General features: G+C 40.9%; 1 protein-coding gene across 2 annotated transcripts in view; it reads left to right on the top strand.

Moving 5' to 3' along the window:
* Positions 1-27416, top strand: part of PITPNB (phosphatidylinositol transfer protein beta) — a 67890-nt gene that overhangs the window by 20465 nt on the left and 20009 nt on the right. For both annotated transcript variants that reach the window (XM_032256526.1, XM_032256527.1), the window contains exons 4-8: positions 1480-1571; positions 2231-2238; positions 2737-2811; positions 4745-4828; positions 25302-25379. In XM_032256526.1, the coding sequence (XP_032112417.1) occupies positions 1480-1571; positions 2231-2238; positions 2737-2811; positions 4745-4828; positions 25302-25379 (337 nt within the window). The remainder of the gene's footprint in view (positions 1-1479; positions 1572-2230; positions 2239-2736; positions 2812-4744; positions 4829-25301; positions 25380-27416) is intronic.

Genomic DNA, 27416 nt, shown 5'->3' with positions numbered 1-27416 from the left:
AGTTGTGCTTGAAGTTCTCACAAACATCTGTGATTTGAGAAATATTACATATAGGGCTTGAAATTTGAGGGCATGGTTTTGACGTACGGTTGTTTAGACACAAAAATGCTGGTTACATGAAATGATGAAATAATGCTTACCTCATAGTATTACTGGAAGATTTAAGTGAAGAAAGTCATATAAAAGTACCCCACTCTCTGTCAGCTTATAATTAAAAAGCAGTAACTATTTTTTGAGCTCATTGTACTGTGCCATGTGCTAAATACATTACAATATTTGATTTAATTCTCTAACTAACCTGCAGAGCAGGTCATATGAATTCCATTCAACACATGAGGAATTTCAGAGAAGCCAAGTAATGTGCCTGAGGTCACACAGCTTCTAAGTGGTGGTGTTGGGATTTGAATCTGATCTGTGAAAAGCCTGTGCAAGCAAAACTACTCTTTACAGTGGGCTCCAGTCAGTAAGTCAGTCACTTCATTTGCATTTATTTGAAGACTGTTAAGACTGATTTTTTTTATTTGTTTGTTAATGAGTAACATTTTCTATTTGTAATGGGCCTGTGGAAGACTTTTGCCCCTTTATATGTTGGGACTGTTTCTGATTATCATATGCTTGCACAAGCTTCTCATGTGTTAATCACATATTTAACCTTTCTCTTCCTCATACCTACAAAATTTTGTACTTGGATATGCTTTAATTTCTCACGTTCTACATGGGTCCTTCACATTGTCATTTTTCTTCAGGTCTGTTCTGTAGAATCTATTAAGAGACTTTTATTCAGAAGTATCTCCTTATTCTGGGGCTTTTTGCATTAAGAAACAGTATAATGTCATCTAATTATAAGAGAACCAAGTTGTATTAATGTGCAGGATGAGTAATCGTTAACTCTCAGGTTTCACATTGGGGTAGTAGATCGGAAGTCCTTAAGAAAGAATTGCTTCTATAAAAAAATAAAATAAAAACCTTCTATACAATTACTTTTTTTTTTTCCTTGTGAGACAAGGTCTTGCTCTGTCACAGGCTGGAGTGCAGTGGTGTGATCTCAGCTCACTGCAATCTCCCTTTCCCAGGCTCGAGCAATCCTCCCCACCTCAGCCTCCTGAATAGCTGGGGATATAGGCATGTGCCACCACACCTGGCTAATTTTGTATATTTTGTAAAGACAGGGTTTCACCATGCTGCCCAGGCTAGTCTCAAACTCCTGGCCTCAAGCTGTCCTCCTGCCTCAGCCTCTCAAAATGCTAGGATTACAGGCATAAGCCACCATGCCCAGCTAAATATTCTTAATCATTTTTATTTAAAATGTAAAAGATTATATATTCATTTCTACTGGATTACTTTGGGATTGAAATAAACTAGTTTATCAGACTTAGAATGTGGTCACCTTCGATTGCGGTACTCTTGCAAGCAGTTTGATAGATACCAAGAAAGAATTGATGGTGCTGTTAAATATATCCAGTATCTCTCTTCTCCCAGCAAAGTTCCTACGTTCGTGAGGATGATTGCTCCCGAGGGCTCCTTGGTGTTTCATGAGAAAGCCTGGAATGCATACCCCTACTGTAGAACAAGTAAGCCTGGCCCCCAGCAGCCATTTCACCCCTCCACCCTGAGGATGAGGAGAAGGGACTCTGAGTACCAATGTCTTTGAGAAGGGTTACACTGAGCAAAGTCTTCCTTGGGTTTTTGGACAGTCACTGCCAAAATGATGGCAGACGAAGGACTGCATTGGGTTCCTCCCCGCAGAACTTTGTGGCAGGTATAAGTTCATTCCCACATGGCAGCCACATTGGGGTCCTTGCTGACTATGCTGGCTCCAGGGGTAAGCCAAAAGAAAGGTCATTCACACTCAGAAGTGTCTTTTTGTGCATTTCAACAGTGTTTTTACTTACATTGCTACATAATAGAGGAGGAATAAACAGACTTCTGAAACAGCATCCTATCATATGCTAAATTGATCTTATACATAATGTTTTGCTTGTGTGACATTCTTTTTAGCATTATTTTAAAAATTATTCATATTTTATTTGTACTCCATAATCTAAATTAATGTACCATATAGTGTCACTTGTGTAGAAACTATGTTTTGCAAACATAGCTATTAAATAAATGTTGTGTTTTCAGATAGTTTAGTCTTTGTGACATTAAATATTGGAACAGATTGTTTGACTCCAATTAATATTCTGAAAATTTTCTCCTTTTTATTACCTGCCTCTCCATTGTGCCTCAGTTGTAACGGTGAGTAAAACGATTTTTGTGTCTGTTACTTTCATCTTTAAACTTTGTTTTACACAGTAATTATTAACCATTCTTTGCTAACTGCCCATCCCTGCATGGTTCCCTCCTGTGTCACCTCCACCAGCCACCACACTCTAACACATGTTCCCAGTGTTCATGGGCTCTTTCTGCCCGTGTCTCAAAATCTCCCTATTGATGTTATGTTGCTTTTCTTACTCCTTTCAAATGCCAAGTTTGCTTACCGGGCCTCACAGCTTCTTTATTAGCCCAGTATGCTGCATGGCAAGTAGGATTGTTTGAATTATTTAAAAGCATGCAGCATTTGGTTTGCCTGACAAGTCTACAAAAATCGGTAGCTAATGATTCTTTGTCACTTGAGGATCAGTCTCCTTGTAGAGTCAAAGCCTGGATGTCCATAGTGGGAAAAGCTCCCTCAGATGTGGCACCAAGGAACAGGTAGAAGATCACTATCATTTTCCTGTTGTGTTTTTTCTGCAGAATGAATATATGAAAGATGATTTCTTCATTAAAATCGAAACATGGCACAAACCAGACTTGGGAACATTAGAAAATGTAAGTTTCAACTCTGCACTTTTAGTACAGAAGTCCCTGAAAAAGAGAATCCTATGTTTTTCACTTTGTCATCACCAAAGTAATGTCACCTGTGTTAGACTAGTATCTGACCACACCAAGCCGTGTGAAATTGAGGTGAGGCAGGCAAGCAGCCAGAAACCAAATGAGCTTTCCCTATCAGTCCCCTTGCCTCAACACTTTGGTGAAATTGCTGTTTTGATCAGCCGCTCTCTTTAACTGAGACAAAGAGAGCATGGGTAAAATTCACAGATAAACCCCAGCCCAGTTTTAGCCATTAGTTTTGCTAATTAGATTGCTCTCATCTCTGAGTGTTTTTGCCAGAGCTGCTCTGCATAGCAGGATTGATTGCTTTAATTTTTACCTCCTGTCTGCTTTGCTAGAGTATGGGCTGATGTCAGAGAAATGACCAAAAGGCAGGAGGGATAAAGTACTGTGAGTAATTACACAAATGTTGAGAAGCTCTTGACTTTTGTAAGTTGGTGCACATTTATCTCTAAGATTCAAGAACATCTTTGACTCAGGACTCAAAGAAATGTAATCATTAACTTTTGGTAAGGTCTGTCATGGAACTTGGGAAGGCCTCTTGGATAGGTTGATGCCCTTGGTCCAGCAGTTCTCAAAAGGGTGGTCTTTGGATGGGCCAGCAGCAGCACAGTATCTGGGGACTGGCTTGAAATGCAGATAACCTGAGTCACCTAGACCAGAATCTCTAGGGATGGGACTCAGCAATTTCTGTTTTCTGGTGCGCATTCATTCCAGTAGAGATCTGTTCCAACCTGATGATACGTTATTATAGGAAACTAAGTTAATAATTGTGGCAAATTCTGTTTTTACTGTTCTATTACTGTGCTCTTATGTTATTGATACCAATTAATAGAACTTTGAATTTTGATCTGTAGTATTTGACTGTTCTTTCAAGTGACCATTTGACATTTTTATGTTGTTTTCCTTCCTTTTTTTTTTTTTTTTTTTTTTCAGATAGAATCTCACTTTGTTGCGCAGGCTGGGGTGCAGTCACACACTCTCTGCTCATTGCAGTCTCTGCCTCCTGAGTTCAAGCGATTCTCCTGCCTCAGCCTCCAAGTAGCTGAGACTGCAGGCGTGCACCACCATGCCTGGCTAACTTTTGTATTTTCATTAAAGACAGAGTTTCACCATGTCGGCCAGGCTGGTCTTGAACTCCTGACCTCAGGTGATCTGCCTGCCTCAACCTCCCAAAGTGCTGGGATTACAGGTGTGAGCCACTGCACCCAACCTTTATGTTGTTTTTCATAGAAACCCTCTAAAATTTAGAATCTAGGTGACATTATTTGGTGTGCTTTAATATATACAACTTAATCTGGTATTTTCAGCTTTTAAATGGGCAGATCGTTGACAGTTTTCAAACAATTCCTAATTGGTTCATAGATGGCATTTCAGAAATAAATGAACAATCAATATGCCTTATAAAGGAGTTAGCATCATACTGAAACTGAGTAGCTTTAGGATAATCAAATTTTGGAGAGATTTTAGACCATATAGTACCTCATTTGAATTTAACTTGTAATGTCACCTTATATTTGTATGGGACTTGGTTGGTTACAAGGACTTTGTTGTGTATCATTTGGGTTGAACACAGGGCTGGTATATTTTGTTTCATAAATCATTTGTGAGGCCTCTGAGAAGATAATATTGACAGGTTTCTATTTATTTGCCATCATCCTCATTCTCTTCTCCCTTATTATTTGTTACAGTGATAACAAAAGATTTCTAGATCCTGCAAAATATCAGACAGCTAATATAATGAAATAATAATTTGGGTCTTTTAATTCCTTATAATGTACCCTGAGAGATTCAAGATAAAGTCTGTATATCTAAGTGTAATGGAATAATCTACAGTTTGTTTTATTCCTTTTCTCTTTGTCATTGGCAGGTACATGGTTTAGATCCAAACACATGGAAAACTGTCGAAATTGTCCATATAGATATTGCAGATAGAAGTCAAGTTGAACCAGCAGTAAGTATTACTCAGTGACATTTAACCTGTGTTCTTTTACAGTTAAAAATTATTTTCTACTATCACATTTGGGATTAAGTTAAAGAAATTATTTCCTTTCTTTATTGTACAGCCTATATTTCTATGCCAAAATGAGTCTGGAGTGTAGTCTGGTAGGTGTGTGCAGCAAAGAGACCAGAGTAAGAGAGAAGGCAATTTGTTTTCTGTGTGGATCTTGCCTTTGTACGAGCGATCCCTTTAAGAAGTTGCAACATACCTGGGAAATGCAGGTTGTTTTCATTGAAAAACAAAACAAAACACATGTTTTACAAAAGAATTCTCCCTTGAGCTTCTTTAAATGATATAGATTCCTTTTACTTTTCAAGTGTGAGTAAGAAAGCAAAAATTTAATTTGCATACAAGTATTTAGTAACTCAGTTACAGTTGTTATTTGTGGAAAATAGTGTAGAGTATCTTTTTAAAAATTTTCTTTTAGATTCCAGAAGTAGGTGTAGAGTATTTTAATTTTATAGTCATTTAGCTTTCTATTTTGAATGCTATTAGATGTAAATATTTCTAATCCTGGCTTTTGACTTAATAAAAAAAATTTTTTTCCATAAGTAAAGACACTTATTCCTCATGCCAAATCAATACTTTTGTCTTAGGCTGGGTGCAGTGGCTTCCACTTGTAATCCCAACTCTTAGGAAGGCCAAGGAGGGAGGATTGCTTGAGACCAATCACATAGTGAGACTTCGTCTCTTAAATATATATATATATTAGTTGGGTGTCGTGGCACGTGTCTGTAATTCCAGCTACGTGGGGAGACTGAGATGGGAGGATGGCTTGAGTCCAGAAGTTTGAGGCTGCGTGAGCCACGATCACAGCACTGCACACCATCCAGGGTGACAGAGCAAGACCCTATCTCAAAAAAAGAAAAACAAGACCCCCAGCTCATCTTGCCTAAGTTTGTGAATGTTAATGTGGGTCTTATTTTAAGTGTGTTAAGTGCTGCTTTGGTTTTACAGGGCGTATGGAAATACAGCCACTGGTCCTCTTCCTCTAATCTAGAGAGCTAAAGCTTTGGATTAAGAGTGGCACCTTCGTTTCGTCATGGTCAAGCACAGTGTGTTCAGTAGGCATCCCCTTCTCTTTCCATTTTTGGTGCTTGTTCCTTGAACTTGGGCAGTGTTGTAAGCTGAACAGAAATAAGTCAAACACAAAATGTCAGGTTTTGGTGTTGAAATTTAAAGGTAAACTTGCCTAAACAAAGGTCCCTGACCTTTTCTCAGAAGTTGCTGGGGTTGAGAGTGCCAGGCTGGGCCAACTCTGCTAGGGCCCCCTTCCTGCTTAGAGGTGTGAGCACTGATAAGGGACTTTTGTTCTAGAAGGTCTTAAATTTTAGTTTTGCCATGATTTGAAGTTGTTTCAATTTTAGGGATATTTCCACCTTTGACATTATATAGGGAGTTTTTTTTAAGTCTATAGAAATGAAATTATATATCTGTTATGCTCTTTTATTTCTCTTGGTATCATTTATAGCTGAGATTTACCATATTGGAAAGAATGATGGGAAGAGAAGTAATTGGGAGTAATGAGTGAGTCAGTTAATGGCTAGGTCAGGATAGCTTACAAGCCTGGAGCTGCCCGTCACAAAAATACCAAGCAGTAGTATGCTGCACCAGGACTGGGGTGCCCTGGGGAAGGCGTTCCCATTACATTGTTGATGTTTGAAAATGCAGTGATGACCAAACAAAATGGCTCGACTGACTCAGTCTTATGGTTCATAGGTTTGCATTCTATTTGTTCACCAGCAGAGTACAAGACACCTTTGGTTTTGCTGGAGGCGTAAAAATTCTTTGTTCCTGTCGTCGGGCGAAAATGGGCAGTGTTTACAGGCATGAATGCTGGTGGAAGGAACAGTGTAAGGGCAGGTTGCACAAGAGCCCTGGAGGCCCTGGTTCCCACCCCTTCCACCTCAGCGCAGACTTCAGAGAGGAGAGGAGGCACTGGTTGCATGGCAGCAGCACTTGAGATAGGTGCTCCAGGTGGAAGGCACCGCACGTGCGGAGGCTGAGGAGGTGGTTCTCTGTGTGGAGTGGCAATGTGTGGGGTGGACAGCTAGTGGAAGACTGGATTGGGCCCAGGTCAGGAGGGTGTGTGTTGTGAGGCATGGGTCTGTGACTAAGAACGTAATTCTGAAACTAGGTGGGCTTCAGATTTCCATGCTGAGGCTCTGCCACCTGCTGGCTATTTAATCTTGGACAGGTTGGTTAGCTTCTCTTTGCCTATACTATTTTGTGTAAAATGAGAGTAATTATCTGACAGGATTAAATGTGAGTACTTAGAGTGTATTAGTCTGTTTTCACACTGCTGTAAACATACTACCCAAGACTGGGTCATTTATAATGGAAAGAGGTTTAATTTACTCACAGTTCTGCATGGCTGGGTAGGCCTGGGGACACTTACAGTCATGGTGGAAGGAGAAGCAGGCACGTCTACATGGCGGCAAGAGAGAGAGGAGGAGGGAGGAGGAACTTTTAAACAGATCTTGGGAGAACCCACTCACTGTCACCAGGACAGCCTGGGGGAAACTGCCCCCAGGATCCAGTCACCTCCCTCCCTCTACATGTGGGATTACAGTTTGAGATGAGGTTCGGGCAGTAACACAGGGCCACATCATATCATAGAGCCAGTGTGTAGTCCAGTCACTGCTAACAGTAGTTGTCATGATTACCAGCTCCAGTAGTACAAGAGTCCCGAGAGCCTCTGTTTACACCACGCATTGTTTGGGAACTAACCACAGCCTGTGTACGTGTGGTTTTTTGATGTTCTTAGCTCCCGTTTCCCAAGTTACGTTTTAGAGATGAGTAAGATATAAATTTATTTTGAAGTTTATTGGATTTGCAGGAACTGTTTTTTTACTGGGATAAAATACATATAACCTAAAGTGTACTCTTTTAGCCATTTTTAAATGTACAATTCAGTGGCATTTAGTACATTAACAGTGTCCTGCAGCCATCTTCACTGTCCAGCTGCAAAACATTTTCATCACCCCAAAAGGACACCCTGTACTCACGAACAGTCACTCCCTGATTCTCCTCCCTAATCTTTGGCAACTGCTAACCTGTTTTCTCTCTCTTGAGATTTGCCTGTTCTGCATATTTCATAGAAATAGAATCATGCAGTGCATGGTCTCCTGTGGCTGGCTTCTTTCTTACGCTTTGCATTTGATTACAAGATTCACCTTCGTAGTGTGTGTCTGTACTTCATTCCCATCTGGCTGAATAGTATTCCAGTGTATGGATAGACCGCATTTTGTTCATGCATTCATCTGTTGATGGACATTTGGTTTTTTTCTACCTCTTGGCTATTGTGACTAGTGCTACTTTGAACCTTTGTGTCAGTAGCTTTTTGTCTAATGTGCTCTCTCAATTGGGGATAAAGAACTGATATGTAAGGATTATCACACCCTTTGACATGAAAAAAAAATTCCATTATGCACATTTCTCTGTTACAAAAAGAAAGGGAAAGGAGCTTTTTAGTGGCAAAGGTGCCCTTGACATTTTTTAAGCCTAGAGCAGAGCATTGAGGTGTTAAGATTGGTGCGGGGAGAACCAGACCCCCATTTCAGAGAGGAGGTGATTATGAGATCTAGTGGCGCAAGGACCCGGGGTCTGCTCTTTTCTTCTGCACATCCTTGTCTGTCCACTTTCCTGGGCATTCACAGCTGCCCCTACACTTTGTTCCTTTAAGTTCCACCCCATTGTTTTGGCCTGACTAGTTAATGTTTTAGGATGAGCTTCCATCCCAAACACCTGGACCACCTGGTAGTCACTACTTCTTACCGGATCCAATTTGGTTTTCTGTTAAGTTCGTTTGTTCATTTCATTCTGCCCTTTAGGTAATTTTGTCACTTGAACATTCTAGTCTACAGTGTTGAGAAAGGGAAGAACACATTTACGTTCTAGAATGGTAATTTGTCCTAGCAGTCAGTAGTCCTGAGTGCCCGTGCAGTGTGTCGCAGTGCTGTGCATGCGGCACTGTGGTAGCTGCCGAGGATTTGTATAGCACCTACAGGAGACTTACAGTCTTAGCAAGACAAGCCCCGTACAGTGAAGTAGTTAACAAGTGGCAAAGGCTTAGAGCGTGACTCAAAATGCTGTAGGATTTCAGAGAAGAGAACAGATGATCTGTAAGAATGCAAAGCTGAAAAGGCTGAAGGGAAGCCTCCTGACATGAGGACGTGTAGAGTTTTGATGAGTGGAACAATCATTACACTTTTTCTTCATTGCTTACACTTGTTGCTCTGATACATTATGTGTTTATTTCTTCATTTTTCTCTCTCCCTTCCAAGTAGAAATTAAACCTCAGAGGGAGGAGTCTTTGTACCCTTAGCCCCTGTCTCCCCAGATCCGATAACACTGTCTGAAATATAGTAGGTACTCAGTGAATTCCTGTTCATAAATGAATCATAGGCAAGCAGAATAGAAATGAAGGTACAGGTGCACCATCTGACATTGAATTGGAGTCGTTTTTTGAGCTGAAGGGAACCGTAGCTACCTAGGCCCCCTTGCATTCAGACTGTGCTTCACATAACCCTAAGAGTTTTTTGTCCCCCTCCTCCTGTGACTAGAACAAGGGGCTGAGTTTCTCCTGTTCCCCTCTGCCAGTGCAGTTGTGCTTGCCTGTCATTACTCTTGACTGTTAAGATTTGCTTCGAACACACAGTTCTGCAGCTACAGAAAGTTTGGTTTCAGGGCTAACCTTCTGAAGCCCAGATAAGCTAGTATTTCTCATGATCACTTAGCTCATGCCAAAAGTAGAAATCCCCACTGTCAGATCAGCGTTCTATTTGCTGACTGATTCTTCTAGCTCAGGCCTTGCCGGGGCAGTCACTCTTCAACCTGCTACCTGAGCGTTCTCTTTGTCTTCCCGCACTGCTCTGCCATGGACCACGTCCTGTGCTTTCCCATCCCGACGCGCTGCTTGTTCTCACGGGACTCCTTTCTGTCTGTCCAAAGTCGACATGTCCTTCAGGATCTAGATAGGTCGGAGCTCACCTCCTCCAGGGAGATTTCGCTCAGGTTGGAAGCAGTCGTCTTCTCTGCTGAATTTCAGAAGCTTTTGCTCATTTCCTTGGTGTGTTTTGTTCTCTTTGTTTAGCAATCTGTTCCCTTTTCACAGAGTGGGCCCTTCATAAATATTGGTCAGATGAACCTGATGAGCTTGAGGATCATGATGAAACCAGACACTGTGAGCCAAGAGTTTGTACTGGAATACAAAATCAATTTGATGTCCTTTTGATAACACCTGGGTTGGCAAGGGATGCGGAAACAGGCCCTCCCATACGTTGCCTGTGGGAGTATCAGTTGGTAGAACTATGTATATTACAGAGTTAACAAGCGTACATTGCCTGTTGACCCAGCAAAAGTCTGCTTCTAGCAATTGACTCCACCCACTGTGAAGTGGCAGGTGTATAAACCTAAGATTAGAAGTCTAAGTGTTCCTTTATCAATCGGGAACTGAGTAAAAACATTATGGTGCACTCATAGGATGAAGTTCAGTGCAGTCATTAAAAGGGAGTGAACTCTGTTTGTACTGATGGTGATTCCTTGTCAAGACAATCGGGAGGGAGGAAAAGAAGTATGTATAATATGCTTCCATTTGTTATCATAAAAGGGAGTAAAATATATATATACAAATATATGTATATATATATATATAGAGAGAGAGAGGGAATCTCACTGTGTCGCCAGGCCAGAGTTCAGTGGTGTGATCTCTGCTTACTGCAACCTTCACATCCTGGGTTCAAGCGATTCTCCTGCCTCAGCCTCCTGAGTAGCTGGGATTACAGATGCACACTACCACGCCCAGCTAATTTTTGTATTTTTAGTAGAGACGGGGTTTCACTATGTTGGCTAAAATGTTCTCAGTCTCTAGACCTCGTGATCCACCTGCCTCCGCCTCCCAAAGTGCTGGGATTACAACGTGAGCCACTGCACCTGGCCGAAAGATATATCTTTATATGTGAATATGTTGGCTTGGTTATGTGTGGATTATCAAAAAGAATGCATAAGATGCTGTTAATTGTGATTTTCCTCAGGACAGGAATGGGATGGAAGAGTTGAGATCTGACAGAGCTGTGTGCAGTGGATCGGGGAATAAACTCCTTTCTCCAACTGTATGTTTTCTGTTGCCGCATAACAGATCACTACGTATTTAGTGGCCTGGAAATGTGATCTGATTAGTTTGATTAGTTAAGGGAATAGCCTCCCATTACCTTTGCCGCAGCCTGTGGCTTAGAAGCAAGTTAGAGGTTCTGCTTGCACTTAATGGGAGGGAATTATATGAGCATGAATCATGGCAGGGAGAGGTTCACTTTAGAATGCATCTGCCATTATCAGCAGTCAATGTTTAGTGCCTAAAACTTACTCTTTAAGGATTGGAGTGACACTAGAATTGAGAGTTACTAACTATGAATAGGCCAGCAAGTGGGTGTGCGATTGGCTGGGGGCGGGTCTGCACCCCATGGATTGGGTCACGTGTTAGACCTGGAGAGGTGGGTTGGGTGGGAATATTGGGGCAGAATTCCCATCCTAGATTTGCTGAGTCTGCCTTGTGCCAGGGACCAGAGAACAACTTGTGGAGGCTGATGTTGGGTAGGGAATGGCTAATGGCCAGATCCAGATTCTACGCCTTCAGTCAGCCCCAGCTGTTATCCTGCAGCTCAGCTGGGAGCTTCACTCTTGCTTTGTAAACAGGGAATGATCCCCTTTCACAAGATCACCATCATGTCTGGGCCTGTGCTAGGAGGCTGTGGCTAGGACCTGCGCTTTTCTCAACACTATTTTTATGACCTAAGGGAAGCACCTTCTGAATGGGAGATCACGTGATTACTGGGAATGCATGTTCCTCTAAGGCAGCACCTCACCTGCAGAGTGTGGTTACCTATGCAGTTGTGAATATCTGAAGTCAGGTAGATCACTGTGTATAGTCTTACCCAGTTTAAAAGTTCATGATTTGACCCTTTCTCCCTCAAATGAATGTGTTGGTGGTGATTTGGAAAAAGAAAATTAGGAAGACCTTCTGAAGGTATAGTGATCCTCAAAGTTCAGACTGTGGCATCTGGGCTCCTGGAGGTTTTTGTCTGTCTCATTTAATCAGTGATTTTTCATGACCTTCTCTGGTTTTTCTTGAGTGAACTAATTAAAAAAAAAAGTTAAATGGTTGTATTTCTTTTCTTCATATTACATGCTTTTGAAAAGAAAGAAAACAGCTGCATTATTAAATTTGCGTGAATTTATAGGCAAGTCCTCATAATCAGTCAGGACAAAAATAGTTGGGAGTACAAGAAACCAAGAATTCGAAACTCCACCTGGTGGGGGCTTTCTGTAACTGCAAGTGGATTTTAATGCAAACACAGCCCTAAAACATTTTAATTCAGAGAGATTGTTGATTACCCTTAAGATTTAACTCTGTCACCTAGGTTGTCAGATGGCTTGTATGCCACTCTTGTAGATTTGCTGTTTTTGGTAGTGCTTATGAAGTATACTTCACCACACAGAGAAGAGATGCAGTTTGACTCATGGGATAACTGAACACTTGGGTGGATGCTTTGACATGTTTACATAATTGGAGGGTGACATTGTCACAGTAACTCTAGGAACAAGGATTTGTTTTAAAAATCTGTCAGTGTGACCCAGGGTCACATAGTAATTTGCTACGGAAATCATATGTATTGAAATACATGGGTCATTAGGGCTTTTTGTTGATGACTTGTGGGAAGTGTGTAATGACTATTGCTTTAGCCACTGTTCGCACTAATATTCTAGAAGCTGCATCACTTCCTGATGAAACAAGCCAAGTAGTCTGGGATTTCTGCATAAATGTCCCACTTATTTTGTCCCTTTAGAATGTATCTACCATATGAAACAGATTTCCTGTTTTAAGAGAAAGTGGCATTGTAGCAAAGTGTTGCTAAGGTGTTATATCCTTTAAGAGGGAAGGGTCCTTCTGCCTGGCATCCCAGCAGTCACAGAGTAGCACACCATGCTCCATCAGGACACACCTGCTTACCCTCACACCCTCTCCATCCGCAGACCCTTGTTTTGAACCCAGGCATCACTCCTGAAAAGTCTTCCTCAGTAAGCTAGGTGCCTGTTGGTGGTCAGGACTGTACTGCACTCACCATTTCTGTTTCCAGGACCTAGCAAGATGCTGGATGCATGGTGTGGAGTAAGCACTTCCGTAAAGATTTGGTAGATCAGAGAGAATTTGCAAATGTTTTTTCTTTCTAGTATATTTTTGGAGGAGTTAAAGTTTTTATTGTTCAAATAGTAAATGAACAAATAAAATGCTACTTTAATTCCTTCTTTACTAATTCTAGATAATAAGTTACTTATTATGTGCCTTCAATTCTAAAAGTTTTGGCCGGTCATGGAGGCTCACGCCTGCAATCCCAGCATTTTGGGAGGCCGAGGAGGAAGGACTGCTTGAGTCCAGGAGTTCGAGGCTGCAGTGAGCTGTGATCATGCCACTGCACTCCAGCCTGGGTGACAGAGACTCTGTCTCAAGAAAATAAAAATTCTCAGTGTTGTTTCTAAATGAGCAAATACCTTTTTGGTTAGTTTAAAAAGGGTTTGGTTAGATCAAATTGTAGTAAGAGCCAGGAGTATCCAGCATAAAATGCCACAGTGTAGGTTTTAAAGTTTTTTAATTTCTAAAGTTGTCACTGATACACAACCACAGTAAAAAGTTTAGGATGCCTTAAATGTCCTGATGAAATGCACATGCATATCTTCAGCTCATTTCCAAAATATACACAAATGAGTCAGTTGACATCTGCTTCTGCTTTTTTTTTAAGGTATAAATTTGAATCTGGCTCTTTTTAATCATCTCCAGCACTTTGTCTAAGTAGTTTTCCATGATTTGTATACAAAAGTCACTTCCCAGGAGAGGAAGACTCTTTAAAGTGTAAGCCGAAGTATACACACGATTAACATCAGAAAGACCTTCGTTTTTGGAAGCAATTTGAAAGAAAATGAGCATGGTTTAGGGAAAAAAAAGAAATTGGAACCACATTTTTAGATATTTATGTGTAACAAGAAAGGATTGTGTCAGCCTCCCTCTATAGTACATAGTATGTGACTTTATTTTTATAGTTTCCAAGGTACTTTTTAAGTAGAAATAATCAAAATATTAAGGCTTACATACCTAAAAGTGATGCACCTTAACATCTGTTTTTTTACATGTTAATAGTAAGGAAATATTAACGATATAAAAGCATTAAATTGTTTGAGATATGTAGTTTCAAAACCTGGATCTATTTAATATTAAAATGAAGCAAATTTAAAGAGAGAATGAAATTTTTCCCCTATCTTTCAGCATGTTTGAATGTAATGCTTCAATTCATGGTGGAATTTTTTCTAAATGAGATGGTTCAAGAGCAAGTGTTAGCATTGTGTGACCACGGTGCCATGACCGTAGCATTTCAGCATCGCTGAGGATGATGCTCCTGAAAGGAAGAGACACAAGCTAGAAACTCGTGTGCCATATATTTCTGGGTCACGTGCAGGGCATGCTCTGATTGATAGGGGACTTCCCTGCAGAGCTAGGAGGAACCCTGTTTTGTGTGCTACCCAGTAGGTCTGTTGGGCTCCTGAGATAAAGCTCGGATTTTATGATTTTATTCATACCACTTCCATCTTTGGTCCTTTTTAACTTCACCCTAGTTGTTACTCCCATGTGCCTCTTCCTTACCTGCCCTTGAGTATAATTTCCATTGTCATATTTAACCAAAATCTCCATCCTTTTTTCTGGTATCTTTCTTCATTTGCAGATGTTCCCCCTAGGGGGTAATGGGGACACAATTCTGGGCCCCGAGTGCTAAAGTCCCTTCTGGAGCCTTCCTGCCTGCCCCAGGCAGCCAGCCTTCTGGTCCTTGGGTTGTTGCTGCTGTTGAGACCCTGGACCAGTTTGCAACATCTCTTTCCAGCAGAAACACTTCGTGCACCAGCTCCTATGGCAAAGCTGTGGGTCCACTCACTCGTCACAGTTTTTTCCTTAATACCCCAGAGGACACAGGCACTTCCAAGGGAGAGGATGGGGCCGCCGATGAAGCTCAGCCTCCTCTGCAAGACCTGCATCACGTCTGCTGAGTCCCGCTCACTCACATCCGCCCATCCTGTCCCCAGTTTGGTCTCCTTTGGAGACCACGGTCCTTAGGAAGGTCTGTATGTGCCTGAGTTCCAGTTGTGGGCTAGGTCTGCCCACCAGTCCAGTTCTCTGAACATTGCGTGGAAGTTAAGAGGTGGTTCTTTTTAGAGCCGCTGAAGGTCACTGGGGAGCAGTTTTGGCTAACTTCAGAGCTTGCCTGTCAAAGCCTTTGGTTAGGACTCAAGCCAAAACCCTGAGTCCCTTTGCACTCAAGTATGGTCTGCCCACGGGCAGCTTATTAGAAATGCAAATTGGTTGCCCCTCCCCTTTCAGAATCTTTGGAGTAGGGCTCAGGGCTCTTCCTGTAGGCAGTTCCTGTGCGTGCTCATCTTTGAGAAACCGCGTTCTAGTGTACATTATTAATGGTGAAGAATGTAGTGTAGGCCCCCTTGTAGGATTTTGGAAGCAGAAGGAGGCCATGGTCTGACAATATTCACCTTAAGCTTTATTTTTACTGTTAAGGAATTTGTTGCCGGGGAACTGCTGTAACTCCCCAGCCACGTAAGCCGGGGAAGGGGAGCCAGGACTTGAATTCAGAGCTGCTTAATGTATTTTTGTCATTCTAGAACGTCTTTTTGCTGTAGGATGTTTCTTCCTTTGCAATATGTTGATTAAGAGCATTCCTAATTTATTTGAAGGAAACAAGGCAGCACCTGTTCTTCCATCTCTCTTCGCTGGTCCCCTGAAACCCTAGTTTTTATTAGTAGTCTTGGTCACCTCCTCCCACAACTGCTGAACGCTGATGTAGTTTGAAGTTTGCATATGTGCAATAGAATAAAAGGATTAGAGACCCAAAGATGTGTTTGGGTGTGGACACTTGTAGGGAACACCACTCCTACATTTTCTCATTTAATACACGTTTATTGGAATTTACTGTTTGTTCTGTGTTGCTGTGGTAAATCTTTTTCCAGTTAGAGGAATAATTGCATCTGTCTAAAGAGAGTGTGAGATTCTTAATCAGTGAACATGCTAAAGTGTGTCTGAGTGGCCGGGCGCGGTGGCTCAAGCCTGTAATCCCAGCACTTTGGGAGGCCGAGGCGGGTGGATCACGAGGTCAAGAGATCGAGACCATCCTGGTCAACATGGGGAAACCCCGTCTCTACCAAAAAAAAAATACAAAAAATTAGCTGGGCATGGTGGTGCGTGCCTGTAATCCCAGCTACTCAGGAGGCTGAGGCAGGAGAATTGCCTGAACCCAGGAGGCGGAGGTTGCGGTGAGCCGAGATCGCGCCATTGCACTCCAGCCTGGGTAACATGAGTGAAACTCCGTCTCAAAAAAAAAAAAAAAAAGTGTGTCTGAGTGACTTACAGCTTCTGACTGTTGGTTGTGTAGTATGTGAGCGCTCCTTTGCCAGAGGGTTGTTTTCCTCACAGCTGGTACAGAACAGTGCCGGACGCCAGGCTGCAGCCATAGTCAAAGTTCAAAGACTAATCAGAGTTTACTAAGTGAACAGCCCTTTTAATTGCTTGTCAAAGGACTGTGATGGGATTGTTGGGCTCGTCTAAACTTTCTGAGCAGCTGGTAGAAATCTCAGGTTAACTTTTTTAAGGATTGTGATGTCAAAGAAAATGAATTGGTTTTTAAAGTTTGTACTTTTTTGCTTGTTCTTTATTTGGTGAGTATGTCTTGGTAGGAAGAACAGGGTCCCGTTTTAGTTGAGGGTAGGAATATACTAAGCCAGTATCCGGTTTTTTTTTTTTTTGAAATTTCAGTTGCCTTTGTGAATGAATATAAATGATTTGCTTTTCCATACCTTTAGTTGTTTTCACTTTGAACATACTGTTCCATTATTTGAGTTTTTTAGTGAGCAATCTGAAACTTATTGTTTTAAACCACAGGTGTATATTGTTTTTAAAAAGGTATTTTGTTCTTTTTAAACATACTGTTTTCTAAATGTTGGCAAACTTATGAAATGTGGTTTAATTTATTGAGATTGACTCTTACGGACATGTAGGTTTTAGTCACACCTTGAGCAGTGTTTGTTTCTTGTGCTGTCAGAAGGATTTGGCATACCTTTTCTTTTGATCATACCTTCTCTGAGTGCCCAGATGTTACATATTTGAGTAGATGGTCTTGGTAACACATGCTTTACTGCACTGCCTTTAGAAAAAACTTGGTAATTGCACTCTCTAAATAATCTTTATAATTTTCTCTTCAAAATTAAAAAGAATGATGGAACACAACCAGAAAAAGTCAAATATTGGTTGAAGCCATGTGAAGTTGTTAATATTTGTAAGCTTTTGAGCTACAAAAATGACATTTTCTTTATGAATCAACCTAATATATCCTCCAAATTCATTTTTGGTAGATGACACCCTAAATGGTCAGCAGTCCTTTTGGTTCTCTCTCGCAGCTTTCAAGAACCTCCTGTGTTTTAGATGTTACATTTGTTCCAGCTGCTGCTGCTCATTTCCTAAGAAGGGCTTTCTGCTTCTTGGAGCTGTGCAGTGGCTACCCGGCTCTTTAGACCTGAAAAGAGCTTTTGTTTATTAGAAGTCTGTGGCTGAGATCCAGCCAGTCCTAGCCAGGCCTATGGTTGCCAAATGCTACTTTGGTTCTTTTCTTCGGCATGAGCAGACACTTGATCTCAGTGGAGTACCATGTCCTTTTGCTGTTAAAATGAACCTAGACGTTCATTTCTGTCTTACAAATGTGTAACTTATCACTAGGGCGTGTGAGAGAGTTCCAAAAACTCGTTATTAAAGCGTGTGCATACTAAAGACATGAGAATTGTGACCCAGCTCCTAACTCAAGATGAATGCATGTGATAGTAGCTTTCCTGAACGTAGGGGGAAGGCATCTCAAATACATGTTTTGAGGTAGCAGTGATCTTCCTTATGCTTCAGAAATTTGTCAAATGTTTGTCTCATCTCACCTTTACTAAACTGTGAAGCAGACTGTCGTCAGGGTCTTTTGTAGTAAGTTAGAGATTTTTCCCCCACCCTCAAAGAAGATATAAATAAATGTAGGCATGGTTCCTATTAAAAAGAAATGTGAAAATGTTTTACATTATTCCATTGCCTTACATGGTCACATACTTTTGGATCACTTCCAGTAGTAGATGTAGAGAGTGTCCACTACATTTGAAGGCATGGTTGGGCAGCAGTGCCCTCTTGTGGGAAAACAACATATTGCTTATTTCATGCTTAAATGTTATCAAAGATTTTAAAATTTGTTTTAAAAATAGTCATGCACAAGCATGTTTTGTACAAAATACTTTTTCACTAGAATCCATTTTTAAGGTTTATTCCTAATTTTTTGCATATTTTAAAAGTAAAAAGGCAGGATGGGTAATGGAGGTGTTGGGGTTGTGAATAGGATTTGCTCTAGTTCCTTGGGTAAAGGATAAAATTCTCTCAGAGTCAGAAAATGTTTCTGAGCCGCTCACGGCAGATATTTTTAAAGAAATCCATATAAACAGCTCCAAGTCAAGTTTTTAAAGTGCATTTTTTACAAAAGTCCCCTTTCAGCAGTGTAAACTCCCTTTCAGGGAAGGCTCTCTAGGCTGAGAGGGAGCAAGCATCCCTTCAAGTACTTAAATGGTAGAGTGTAAATCACATGTTTGCAATAAAGGATCAGAGTTGGCTTTGGTGTCAGACAGGGCAGCATCTGAGTCCCGGCTCTTCTGCTCAAGGATGGTGGACTCTGGCAAAGAATGTCACTTCCCTGCCTCTAGTGGTGGTGATAGTTACCTTTATTTCAAGTTTGTGAGCATTAACTAGGAGGATGTGGGGCCTGACACGTAAGTGTGTGCCCCAAAATGGTGGCAGGAATTATATTGCTTATTGGATTTTGTTCTTGCTTTTAAAAAATGTTTAATTTTTTTCATATTTTAACTTTTTTATATTTAATATTTGTTCACTTAGTGCCTATGGGGCAAATGGGATCTTGAGACTTAGAAACTAAAGGCCAAATCGTGAACTAACATTCAGAGTGAGAGAGGGCTCAGTCTGAACTTCTAATAGGCTGCTTTCCCCCATTTCAGTTTAAGGAAATAGATATAATATGTTCAATGATTTACTATCATGTAAGGAAACATGCATCTTTGTAAATAAAACTTTTCTAAACATATCACTTACATTTCAGGTGTGTGCAGTATAATCTTAAAATATGTAGTGTTTAACAAGCACCTTTATGGAATTGACTTGTTTGTTAAAACTCATTTCATTGGCGAATAGACTTTGAAACCTTTATGGAATTGACTTGTTTGTTGAAACCATTTCATTGGCGAATAGACTTTGAAATGTCTTTTTTTTTGAGACAGAGTCTCGCTCTGTTGCCCAGGCTGGAGTGCGGTGGCACGATCTTGGCTCACTGCAACCTACATCTCTCAGGTTCAAGTGATTCTCCTGCCTCAGCCTCCCGAGTAGCTGGGATTACAGGCGCGTGCCACCATGCCTGGCTAATTTTTTGTATTTTTAGTAGAGATGGGTTTTCACCGTGTTAGCCAGGATGGTCTCCATCTCCTGACCTCGTGATCCGCCTGCCTTGGCCTCCCAAAGTACTGGAATTACAGGCGTGAGCTACTGCGCCTGGCTAATATCTTCATACTTAAGTGTTATGATATATAAACATATGCTAATAATAAATACAATATTATAATAATAAATACATTGTATATTTGTGCATGAACTGCCCAAACCAGTAACCTCACCTACCCTCCTGGAGAGGGCTAGGATGTAGCCCATGGGCAGCTGCTTAAGGCAGCTCACTAGCTGCAGTAGCTCTGGGCTATACAGGAATCTCAAGTGCTTTCTCCTTTGGACCTCACTTCCCCATCTAATCCTGGAGCACAACTATTTGGTTTCCTTGCTGGGTTGTAGGATATGGAGTGTGTCACATCAGCCATCTGGTCATAACCCTTTTTCGGGGCTGAAATTCTGATTTCTTTCTGAATTTGTATCCTTCCAGAGGCTTTGGGGGTCTGCCTTCATAAACATGACAGTGTTGTTGAAAAGGATAAGATCAGAGAGAACAGAATGAGCGATTAGTTAGGTTGTGCTCTAGCCTAGCAGTGCTCCAGACAGAGCCACCTCATGTGGATCACAGTGGCAACACTTAGCATAGAGTTGACAGCTCTGCTGCCCTCCCCACCACCCACACGCCGGGCTCACCCCCACCATCTCAGGACTTATGGAGGGTTTCTGTGAGATCAGAAAGATTACCCAAAAAAAGTATTCTGTTCAGGGGTATAGATTTGACTGCATTTCTCAGTTCTCAGGACAGTTGTTTAACAATTCAGCTTTTAGGATTCATTGGTGAAAAGCCAGTAAGGATTAATGAGAGGGCTGAATTATAGAATATTTTTTAATGCAGTTTTGTCCCTCTGAGGTACATTCAGTAACAGAAACTAGGCCAACAAGTTATTGACAATTAGTGGTCCTTTGGGAATCTGCTTTAATGAATAGATAAGAATGATTTGTAATTAGCATAATAATTATATGCAAATGAATGCTTCTGAATTGCTCTAAAACACTTCTGAACTGTTTAAACAGCTCTCCGGAGATCTTGTTACTCTATTAATTTGTGTAGCAAATCTTTTTTTTCATAGATCATGCAAAGATAAACTTCAGCCCAGCCCCTGTCCGAATGATTATGTATTCCAAGGTAGTAGGACCTGAATTAATGAGATTTACTTATACTATATTAATGGTACTCTGTGGGAACCTGAAAGGTTGAGGAGTCACTGGGGAGATGTAATTAAAAATAGAAAGCTGCTTATTTGAAAATAACTGTTGAAATCAGTTTCTTAAACAAGTTAGTAAATGTTATTTCTCTTTACACCTCTGTTATTTGCTATTGCAAAATTTAATGCAAACATCTTTTTTTAATGGGCTTCCTTACTCTTTGGAGTCTTGCTTGAATTTTGTCAGCTCCAGTTATTTGTTTGGCATTAGGGTCAACAGTGATAGGACCCAGGAACTCATTTAGGTGCCACAATACTGGAAAATTCAGGGCATTGCTAATAACTGATGTCTGTAATTTACCTTCATATTCGATTCAGCTTTATCCCCCATCCTCGGCTGTCTTTTTAGCATGTGCTTAGAGGAAATAAGCCTTGCTGAGTTGAACTGCAGTACCTATGCATTTTAAACTTAATGATTATCTTTGAGCTGTTTTAATAGACAACTAATTAATCATTGTACGCCAAAGGAAAGCATTTTGTATAGCAGGCCGCAGGATCCTAATCTCTCTCTCAAGTTTTTATGTTTACCCAGTAAAGCACCCCCTCTCTGCAGGGTAGAAAATAGGGGTTGATCTTTTCTAAGCAGGTGCCAAGGAGTTGCTAATGCTTGTGGTTTGGGCACTCTTTTTCTTAGTTTACACTTAGCCTCACCTTGGTAACCCATGCATGGTTATTTAAGCAGTTTCTGGTGTCTGGAGCTCATGTCAATTTTTCCACAAGCTGTCAAGAAACTTCTCCCAGCCTGCCCCCCACCTCCTACTCACTTCCCCATTCATAATTGGGAGTTAAATCTGGGCTCAAGGACATTTAGTTTGGCTCAGCACAGACAGATTTTGTTCTTGCATTTTGGGGGGCAGCCACGATGCTCAAAGATTCATGAAACTCATATTCTTTGTATTTGAAACGAATCTGGTTTCTATTGAGAGTTTCTGTTAAGATCTGTAGTGAGTAACAGATGTACACCCAAGAGGTAGCACAACTTTTGTATTCCAGCGACAGAAAACAGTTATTTATAAGAATTTAATGAATGTATTCTGTGGCTCCAGTGTGGAGACTCAGTAATCCATTTATTTACCATATTTTATTTTGTTCTCCAATGGGTATCCTGCCTTTTTTCCTTTTAGAGTTTTCAGTTAAATAGAGTTGTATTAACACTAATCCAGATATACCTTATGCTGATACCATTGTCTGTTTCTGTTGTGCAGGCACTATTATTGGTGGAGCAAGTAGCGTCTAGGGATATTACACCTAACTTGATAATGATGGTTTTACTAAGCCCTCATCCTGACCGGGCCTCTGGGCATTATATAGGTAATTAAAATTGAATCATAAAAAATTTTAAACACAATGCACCTTAGCAATAAGGTTTTTCTACTTTTAAACATGATTTTAAAACCCATTTTTAAAATGCATTTCCTTGGCCTGGTGAATTTGCTTCCTTTTTTTTCCCAAGGATTACAGAAAGTGCATAGCAAATTCAGCCTTCAGAATACCCAGGAGCTGAAGACTCAAGTAGGCTACAGCTGTCTTCACCCACAGTATTCTAAAAGAACTAATGAGATGAGAAGTCTGCAGCTGGTGGCAAGCACAATAAACCATGAGCCAAGGGCTTCTCTTCATCAGAGCCTCCCCTTTCCCCATGGGATCCCAAAGGAGACAGAATACTAACAAAGCCAGCAGGCTGTCTCATTCCACGCTATTGCTCATTTGCAGCTATAATTGGTAGCTGAGGTTGCATTCTGTATGCTGAAACTGTCATACATGAAGGAATATATTTGTTCATTGTGATACGGATATAAATCGGCCAGTTTTCAAATACAGCAAGACCAAACTAGATACCCAAAGTGAAAATGTAGCAAAGAAGATACTGTTCAAAAAATTAGATGTTTGTTGTGGAAATACAAAACTGAGGTTGTTAAAAAGCTACTTCCTGCTTTTTAATATCTTGCCACTTAATTCAGCTGATTAAACATTTACGTATTCTTCATATTCAGACTAACGTAAAACAAAAATTCCTGGGTTTTGACAAGATTCATTATTCTCATGTGTCAGGGTTTAAGTGCTATTGTTAATAATTGGGTTTTGTTACGTTTTCAGTGTAATATCTTTACTATTTTCTACTTTGTGTTCAAGAAGAGAAAAAGCAGAGGGGGAAGACTTATTTCATATATACATCTATGTATATGTGTATGATATTTTATATACACATAGTTGTGCTTCATAGGAAAATTCACTTTACTATCTCTGGGGCTGTGGTATTTTGAAATGTGGTTTATCTGGCATTTGTTGACACCTTTTGCCATCATCCTGTGTGGTGTACCAGAATATGCCTCGGACCGAGGCTAAGGAGGCTGGAGTTGAAGTGCTGGGGTAGGTGAGCCCTGCGACTTCCTCATCAGACTGTGGTGTTAGCATCCGTCATGTGAAGGAGCTTGGGTGGTCTTTCAGGTTCACCTCACCTCTATGATTCTGTGAATCCATAGTTCAGATTTTTCTACCATTAAACATGATTTTAAAATACATTTTAAAAGTGCGTTTCCTTTGCTGGTTTTGTTTGGTTTTGATTCTGACAGTAATTGTCTCCATTCTCTGGTAGCAGTTAACAGGTGCTTCCTGGGGTTTGCGTTACCTGTTCTTTGTTTGCCTCTCTTTCTTTATCCCAACTAGACTGACTCTTTAGGAGCCAGAACTGTTGGTTCTCCTTTACTTCATCTGTTTCCTTGAATTACCTCTTATTAATAACATTTTGTGCCTATCTTCTCTATGGTGGCTGTTCAATGACTAGATTTTGATAGAGGGAAATGATGCTGAAAGTGATTATTGGATATGATGTTAAATACTTTCAATTTTTGAAAAAAATGAACTTGCTTTTAGGTTTTAATTCCAAGCCTCTGACCTAGAAGAAAATGTTTTATGGTGTTACCCGTTTATTTATGTTAACAGAGTAGCTTATTTCTCATTGTGAATCCAGGTCTTAAAACCACGTGTACACACAGTAGATTCTTTTGTCAATCAGACGTGGAGTTGTTCATTTTTAGGATGCAGTTCAAAATTGCAGTTTAAGAATTCATACTTTCTGACAGTAACTGACCTTGCTGCTGCTGTGCCCAGACATGGGAAGTAAGTCCACTTGTCCAGCCCCTGGCAGACCAGCCATCCCAGTTTGTCGTTCCTGGTAATGCTGATGCCTGTGGCTATGCCACATTGCACGTTTTAAAGCATTAAGACCCAGTATAGCCAGCTCAATTTGCTTGTTTAATAATTTTAGTTTATTGTTGGTCCTTTTTGTAGACAGTCTTTAGAGAGGCTTTAAGTTCTGGGTTGAGTATTTACACAATTATCTTTCTTTAAAGTTTTGTTTTCTCTCTGAACTCAACATTTTTCTTTGTGTCACATGCTTTGTAACTTTATCTTTAGGAATTATTGACATGGCATATGCACTTACCGAGTAATTGCTGAGTTTTGAGTGGCTGCTTCCGAGTGTACATTTTTTGATTTGTGGAAAGTTCATGTTATACTGTAGTGCGTGTTCAGTTCTCGCCTTCGCTTGCACTGCCCTTATCTCTGGAGCAGTGATTTTTAGTTAAGGTTTCATATCTTGACTTTTCTGGGCATTTTTCACTAAGTAAGGGGTCTCTTCACAAGTCTGCTCAAGAAGGAAGGGACTTATAATAATAATAATAATCATTATTATTTTTAATCTGGGATCTAGCTCTTCAAAAGTAATTTTATCTTTTTTTCTGGAGAGAGAGAGAAAGAGAGAGAATGTGTATGTGTGTAATGACAAGAGAACTTTTAGCAGATAGATTTTAAAAGATTTTCTTTTTTCATTTCCTCCATTCTGTCAGGAAAAGGATATACTAAGGGAAACAGAATGTACATACTCTAGAACCCTAAATGAAACCTACATTTGAGAGCCGTTCCCCTGTGATATGATATAACCGAGGCAGTCCCATGACACCCCTCCCTCGCCTCCTTTGACAGTGAGGGGCTGACGTGAGTGCACTCCTTCTGTGAGGAGGCCAAGCCATGTGTACCCCAGGGCTCTCTGAACAAGGGTTTGGAGAGGCCAGTCCAGAAATTGAGATGTCCACCGCAGACCCAACCGTAGGAAGAGGTTGGGGGATGCCGTAGAATCGAGAGTGGTGATTTTGTTCCCAGCCACGGTAGATGCCCTGACCAGCATGAACAGTCCAGCGACATCTTCTCCCTGTAGTGTCAAAACTGGGATGGGTATGTTTTATTCGTTGAATGTGATTATCCACGTATCAAAATGCTTAAATTATTAAAAACTGTAGGAAGATTTGTTCTTGGAGACAGCTGTCCAGTAACCAGTCAGAGTGGATCGCTAGTCCAAGACTTTTATTATTTCTTATTATGTAGTTATTTTGCCTAAGATAAAAGTTTAAGGCAAAGGAAACCAAACTGAAAGCAATGTCTGAAAGAAGCGCTTTTCTTCTTTTACGCAAAAGCACAGTGAGTCTAATTGGTTTCTGTCATGTGTTTTGGTAGCTGCAAAGAGCTGTTCTGGCAAGGTTAAAGAATACTCTCTGGTTTTCTTCTCTGCCTCTGACCTTGTTTTGCTTTGCAGGACTACAAAGCTGATGAAGACCCAGCATTATTCCAGTCCGTCAAGACCAAGAGAGGCCCTTTGGGACCCAACTGGAAGGTACTGGATGCTGACCTTTCTGACAGGCAGAGTCCTGGCAACAGAGCACTTGACAGGTCCTGAGTCTTGAAGAGCTGATGACGTTTAAGTGAAAAATAGAAATGGCACAAAAATAGTTTTATTTGCGATAAGGACTTAAAGCCAGTTGCAGTTGGCCAGCAGATCTGTGCTGCATTAACAAACAGAACAGAGCCAGACTGTCACTTTCAGCATAATGCTGCTCCAGTAACTCTTTTTTTTTTGAGACGGAGTTTCACTCTTGTTGCCCAGGCTGGAGTGCAATGGCGCGATCTCGGCTCACCGCAACCTCCGCCTCCTGGGTTCGGGCAATTCTCCTGCCTCAGCCTCCTGAGTGGCTGGGATTATAGGCACGCGCCACCATGCCTAGCTAATTTTTTGTATTTTTAGTAGAGACGGGGTTTCACCATGTTGACCAGGATGGTCTCGATCTCTTGACCTCGCGATCCACCCGCCTCGGCCTCCCAAAGTGCTGGGATTACAGGCTTGAGCCACCGCGCCCGGCTTCCAGTAACTCTTAAGAGAGACAAATGATTTAGTCTTTGAGGATTGCAGTGTTCTCTTTTTTGAGACCTGAAGCCATATAAAAATCCATGTTAAATGAAGGTTTATAGTTTAAGTTTAGTCTTAGTAAAAACCGAACAAGTTCTCTTCACCCAAGCTCATGTCCTGGCCTTTTAATAGTTATATTTTTGGAAAGCAGGACACGAGAGAGCAATTTTTGTGGCAAGTAGTTGTTTTTAAATAAAGAGCACACCTTTATTTATGGAAATAAGGTAATGTCAAGGTAATAATTTAAATTGCTATAGAAGTGTAATTCATTTTAAAGATATCTACTAACCTAATGACAGATCCTTAAAGAAGTTTGAGTGTGTTGTTGGCAAGTTATTACCAGCTCATTTGACAGCAGAAAAGCGTAAAAACTTAGACTTGCCCAGGGCAGGTTTTCCACTCACAAGGTTTTGGTAACCAGTCTGTCTGTATGAAGCCAGTTACAGGTCATCGATAAATGGTGTCTAGGTGCTAGCTGTTGTATCAGATAGAGGATTACTGTTACAGCCTCACAGAGAACTCATCGAGTGCTTCTCCATGGGTGTTAGACTGTTTTGTGGACTGTCCTTTGCATCCGCTAAAAGGAAAAATGAGTTCGACTTTGTTTTATAAGAAATATTCGTACTATCTTATTTTCACATTTGTTCTCTGGGTCAAGTTTAGTTGAAAATTCTCCCACTTTTAATACGTAGCATGTTAAGCTGATCTCGCATTACTATAAAGAACTTGAGACTGGGTAATTTATAGAGAAAAGGGTTTAATTGGCTCATGGTGCTGCAGACTGTACAGGAAGCATACTGCTGGTAACTGCTTTTGGGGAAGCTTTAGAAAGCTTACAGTCATGGTAGGTGAAGGGGGCAGGCATCTCACCAGGCAGAAGTGGAGCAGGGAAGTGTGCCACACACTTTTATACAACCAGATCTTGTGTGAACTCAGAGCAAGAGCTCACTTATCACCAAGGGGATGGCCCAAGCCATTCGTGAAGGATCTGCACCCATCATATAAACAACTCCCAGCAGGCTTTACCTCTAAGATTAGGGACTGCATTTCAACATTGGGGATTATAGTTCAGCCTAAGATTTGAGCAGGACAAATTTCCAATCTGTATCACCCAGAAAGTGATATATACCACTTATAAATTAACAGATTGTTTACTTCCATCTAAATTTGCTTTAATGGATTTAGAAAATGTCCCCATCCTTTTCCAGATGTGTAGCTTCAGACTTTAAAACTCAATCTTAGTTGGAAGAGAAGCCCTTTGAGATTTCACACTGGTCTTCCAAACAAGGACACCATGCCAGAAAGCAGTACAAAAGGTGGCTCCCTCCACCGATGCCATAACTTCTGAAAAAGGATGTCTTATTCCAAGGAGTGGTAGCTCTAGCTGACAATACCTTCACAGGGAGTAAAGAAAGGGGCATGAAGTTGAGATCCAGAGGTGAATTAAATATTGTATTTTCTTGAGAT

This window comes from Sapajus apella, unplaced genomic scaffold (genome assembly GCF_009761245.1).
Source record: "Sapajus apella isolate SASKATOON/1434 unplaced genomic scaffold, GSC_monkey_1.0 scaffold95, whole genome shotgun sequence".
Classification (NCBI taxonomy): Eukaryota; Metazoa; Chordata; class Mammalia; order Primates; family Cebidae; genus Sapajus; species Sapajus apella.
The sequence above is the reverse complement of the archived record's forward strand: the minus strand, read 5'-3'. Positions and strand labels throughout refer to the sequence as shown.